The 4,938-nt window shown below is 38.1% G+C and overlaps 1 protein-coding gene across 1 annotated transcript in view; it reads left to right on the top strand.

The window, feature by feature from the left end:
• Window positions 1-4,087: 4,087 nt before the first annotated feature.
• The window catches only part of LOC117120649, a 3,222-nt gene continuing 2,371 nt past the window's right edge, over window positions 4,088-4,938 (top strand). The window contains exons 1-2 of the mRNA XM_033265676.1: window positions 4,088-4,116; window positions 4,496-4,914. Coding sequence (XP_033121567.1) covers window positions 4,088-4,116; window positions 4,496-4,914 — 448 coding nt within the window. The remainder of the gene's footprint in view (window positions 4,117-4,495; window positions 4,915-4,938) is intronic.

Here is a 4,938-nt window from a genome sequence, read left to right as displayed (position 1 = left end):
GTATTCCACTATTTGCATTCACACCTGGGGTGTGTATATATATTGCCTTGGTTTGGCTCTGTAATTATTAGTGGTCGTGGGACTAGTTTGGGCCCTACCTAAGCTGGTCGAACGTTTCGTTTGTATAGCGCAAATAAACGGGGTCTCTTTGCGCTTGACAATATTGAAGTCAAGAAAAACAAAGAAAAAAGCCGAAAAAACCCCCAAAAAAACAATAAACACCAAGCTAGCTCCCAAACAGAAGTATGGGGTTAAACCATCACCGCCAACCGGAGATCTGTGTTTATGTACTCCTTACAACAAATAAATGTATTTTTATATCAAGAAATAAGGATTTGATTCACCTATTTGTTGTGCAAGCGGCAACGCAGTTCTTGTTTTTAATTCCATGATTTTCAACGAACTTTGTTATTGAGTGATTTTGTTTCACTGATTCTTTTGTAGGATTTGGAAACGAAAGTTCTGCGAAATCTGTTACTGGTACGAACAGTGGGCCTACAACATGATGACAATTTAGTCATCACTTTACTAACTAGAAAGAGCTCAGAAACCACTGCCAGTAAATTCAAGTGAAGTGCAGATGACAGAGTCTATTCTTTCAAAGATTTTAAAGATCCTGTATAATGTTCGTAAGGCCCGGACTATTTAATACCTTGAGCCGAACACTCCGACCGCCAATTCGAATAAAAATGAAATTTGGTTTGGCCAGTTAGCGCACCCTCCGCCTCAATTTTTATTTACGAGTTACGCCATCCGCTTCCTGAAATCTAAAAATATAAGCAATATTTCTTCCTTTAAATATAAAGTATTTATAAATCTCATTACAACACTGTTTACATTAATTAATTAAATTTTATTTTTATTTTTTCCTCCGCCTAGACGTTTTCGGCAAAATAATTGTGCTAAACAAGAAAACAACATTTTATTTCTATTTTCCGCCCTCCTCTGACGATCTTTAAACAAATAAGTTCGCTAAACTAGGTATTTAAAAAGTCTCGACTAAACATCAGCTGTGAACCCCGCTATGAACCGTTCAGTAAGTACTGAATACAAAATAAATATGCCCAGGTTGGAAATCAGCTTTTTTTTTGTTAGAGAGCAATTATGTCTGTTTTTATACAAGAACATGACTTGCTACTAAATTAATACGTTTTGTTGGCCGAACCAACCCTCCTTCGAGTGAACTCATTTGATAAACCGAATCACCTCCTCTTTGTATCAACTTAAAAATTATAAAATTTACCATTCTATGCTAGACGACTTCAGCTCCAGAGAGCTTTTCCCCTGACTGTACCAGAGCTCGTCCTGGACCCACATGCAGTGGCTCCTTGGTATCCATACTTACAGAGGAACAGAGTTGTTTTTACTCCTGAAAAAAATCCTGGTGTGACAGGTTCTAACCCAAACTGCTGGGCTGAGCATAAGCACAACTCCATCCATGGAGCAACCTGCACTTACAATAACTTACTGTATCTAGGATAATGCATGAGCATTACCATGCTCACTGGACATTATTTATGTTTCAATTCCGTACAACCGACCGATATCACGAATATCGCATTAAAATGAAATAACGATACAAGCCTACCTAACTATCATAACAAAATTATCCATGCGACCTGTTAATTGGCGTTCAGAATGTTTAATCACAGACCCTGTATTCGTATACAGTATACCCTTTGGTTTAAGGTGGTTGATCGGAGATATTTTCGCCATTCCGTCTGTTCGAGAAGGAGTGTGGTCTGGTCATCATTAAAGTTGTCATGTTTATTCCAGTTATATACACGCAGAAGACATCTAAACAGTAGTCCTATATATGCGTGCATAAATGGTCTAAACACAAAAGAATATATTAACTTGCACTGAACCAAATATGAAGTACAGTAGCATAGGTCTAGATAAAAACAAAATAGCATTCAGGTGTTTAAGCATGTTACAATAATGTTAACGTTATTGAGACAACTGTTGGCTCACGGTATATCAAAATATGCCTATACTTATATTCATTGATGAAATAGTATAAATTGGAAAAAGTATTTCACGAAAAAGCATAGACCTAGGCACGTATCCAGGGGTGCGTACATCGCGATGGGATACGTACGCAGCCACCTTACGCAGGCCCGTAGCCAGACTTCCAAGGGGGTGGGTCTTTTTTTTAGCCAAAGGTGACCTTTTTATACGGGTGCCTCCGCGACCCAATGTGTACCGTAGGCACATGCTCTATGGCATGTGCTGCTGGGTGGGGCATCCTCACCCAGAAAATTTTTTAATCTAGAGGCTGTGAATGATGGTGTTTTTAGCATATAAAAGTTAAGGCTGACACCCTTGCATATACTGAATATAATTATCATGATTCAAAGGTGTATACACACAGGACGAGGTGATATTTTATCTTAAAAAGATAGGCAAGAACATTCGACTGAACTAAAAGTTAATATCAGTGTCACTGCATGAGTCAACAAGGGTACGAGATGAATAAAAGGAATAATTAGGTGATGTCTTTGGCATTAAATCTACTCATTGAGTACCGGTATGCTCGTCAGCTCGTTTTCCCTGAGATAGATCCACAGGCCACAGACTATAGGTCTAGCAGCTCTATGAGAACAATATTTGGCCTGGAAAAGGGTGACCTCAGCCGAGTGGGGGGGGGGGTCGTCCGACCCCTTCGAGTCCCCTCTGGCTACGGGCCTGTTACGTAAGTTTTGATCCTATTGCGTTGCCTCCTTTACTCCCATTTGGCCCATTTCACACACCAGTGCATCCAACTCCCATTGCAATCCTGGATACAACCCTAGACCGATAGACCTACCTAGGTTAAAAAACTGGGGCATTTTCCCTCCAGAAAATGTTCTTGTCCCTCTCCTCAGTTCTCCCACCCACAAAAAAAGAAGGGAAAAAAACACAATTCGCCGGGGAGAACAAAAAAAATGATATGTATTTTCTACATATTAGTAGACTATCTATAAAAGCGATTAAATAAGCCTCTTAAACCCCTAAATTGATCACTTTCGAAACATTTTAATTGAAGCCCGACCACGACATTCTCCCACGTCTACAAAAAAATTGTACCCTGTCTCTCATTCCCCACCCCACCCCACCCCATATTTCAGACGCTGGCGCCGCCACTGGAAACTGGTAAAGCAGAGCTGCTGGTACTGTATTTGTTTATTGGCAGCAACGTCAATATAGGCCTTTGTTCAATCATGGTTCAAATGTGATATGTACTGTATTGATGTGTAACTATTATTATGCTAATCCTTGTATGATGTCTACGTCATGACAAACTAATATATTTTAATTTAAAAAATAGGCCTACATTTTTACAATTCAAATCCAATCAAATCATCCTAAACATGATTCAAATAAAATATATTGAATATGTCTATTTGTTTAAACATAACATTCAAATCGGATGCAAAAAAATATTTTAAATTCATATAATTTATAGATATCGGTATATATTTTTAAAAAGACGTTAATAAAAATATGAGAAAGGTGGACTGGTGTGGTCGGTGCCCGACGGCCTTGTATACTGTATATACCGAAAATTATGTTCAATAGGATTTTGACGTGGTCAGGTATTCGGTACTTATTCATCCTGAATTGGATATTGTCAATTATACATTGTTGTGTTCTCATCGACAAATGTACGTTACTATTATTATTCTAATTTTGCATTAATGGCGTCCTATATCATAATACACTAAAATGCCGACCTTATGTACATTTAAGACAGTAAATTATTCCGATCTAGACGATCAAGTCACCCTTAAATGATATTATAAATACAATATTTTATATTAATATGTATACTTCGATATTATGCTGGAATCGGGTGTACCATGTGTTATTCAACAGTAGTAATGTACCGCGTTATGGGCGGTTTTGCATAACAAAGTGATTTTACGTAACAAAGGAGGTATTAAATTAAATAAAGGGGAGATATGAAACAATGATTTTAAATGAGGATTTTAATTGAAATAATTTAAATAATAATTGTAAATTAACAAAGAAAAAATATATATTTGAGTTGTTTACGTCTTCATGGAGTGCCAGGTGTGTTGGATTATCGTTAAAATTGAAAACAATGTGGCTGTCATTAAAAGGTGCTAAAAGGTTTGGGATTTTAATAATTTAAATAATAATAATAAATAAAGAAGAAGAAGAAAAAAGATTATATATTTTAGTTGGTAATGTTTACATCATGATGCAGTGCCAGGTGTGTTGGATTAATGGGGTAGTAATTAAAGGTGCTAATGGTAGGGGTCTGTCTCTTATACACATCTAGATGTGTATAAGAGACAGTAACCGGACAGACGCCTCAAGTCAGAGAGCATAGGGTCTCTACTAGGAAAACCAACACTCAACCCGAGCACAAAGCCAAATGCCCTATACACAACTCAAACTCGCACACATTAAAGGAGTGTAAGAAATTTAAGACAGGATCTGCTCAGGAGAAATATCAGCAGTTAAAAGAGTTTAATCTATGCTTCAGGTGCCTAGATCCATCGCATCGCAGAAGAGCTTGCAAGGTGCTAATAAAATGCGAGGAATGCAGCAGTACAGATCAAGTGACCTCAATGCACTCACACCAAGGCGGGGAGCAGGCAGCTGAGGAAAATACCACTCGCCAGCATAACATTACCACTGCCTGCGCACAAGTATGTGGAGACGATACAGCAATGGCGGGCAAATCATGTGCAAAGATTGTTCCTGTGGTTGTCAGTCACAAACGTGATAAAACAGTGACTGTCCGAACATATGCGATAATTGATGACCAAAGTAATAAGTCACGAGTTTCGGAGAAGCTTCTTGACCTATTTGACGTCCAATATCAAGAAACAAATTATTCGCTCACATCCTGTAATGGAGTAATGCAGGCAAATGGCAGATATGCTAGTGGATTCGTTGTTAGTAATCTGGATGGCACAGACCAAT

Source organism: Anneissia japonica, unplaced genomic scaffold, assembly GCF_011630105.1.
Source record: "Anneissia japonica isolate Jap-2015-1 unplaced genomic scaffold, ASM1163010v1 scaffold13374_len77687_cov166, whole genome shotgun sequence".
NCBI classification, from domain to species: Eukaryota; Metazoa; Echinodermata; class Crinoidea; order Comatulida; family Comatulidae; genus Anneissia; species Anneissia japonica.
This window is presented reverse-complemented; position numbering and strand designations above follow the sequence as displayed.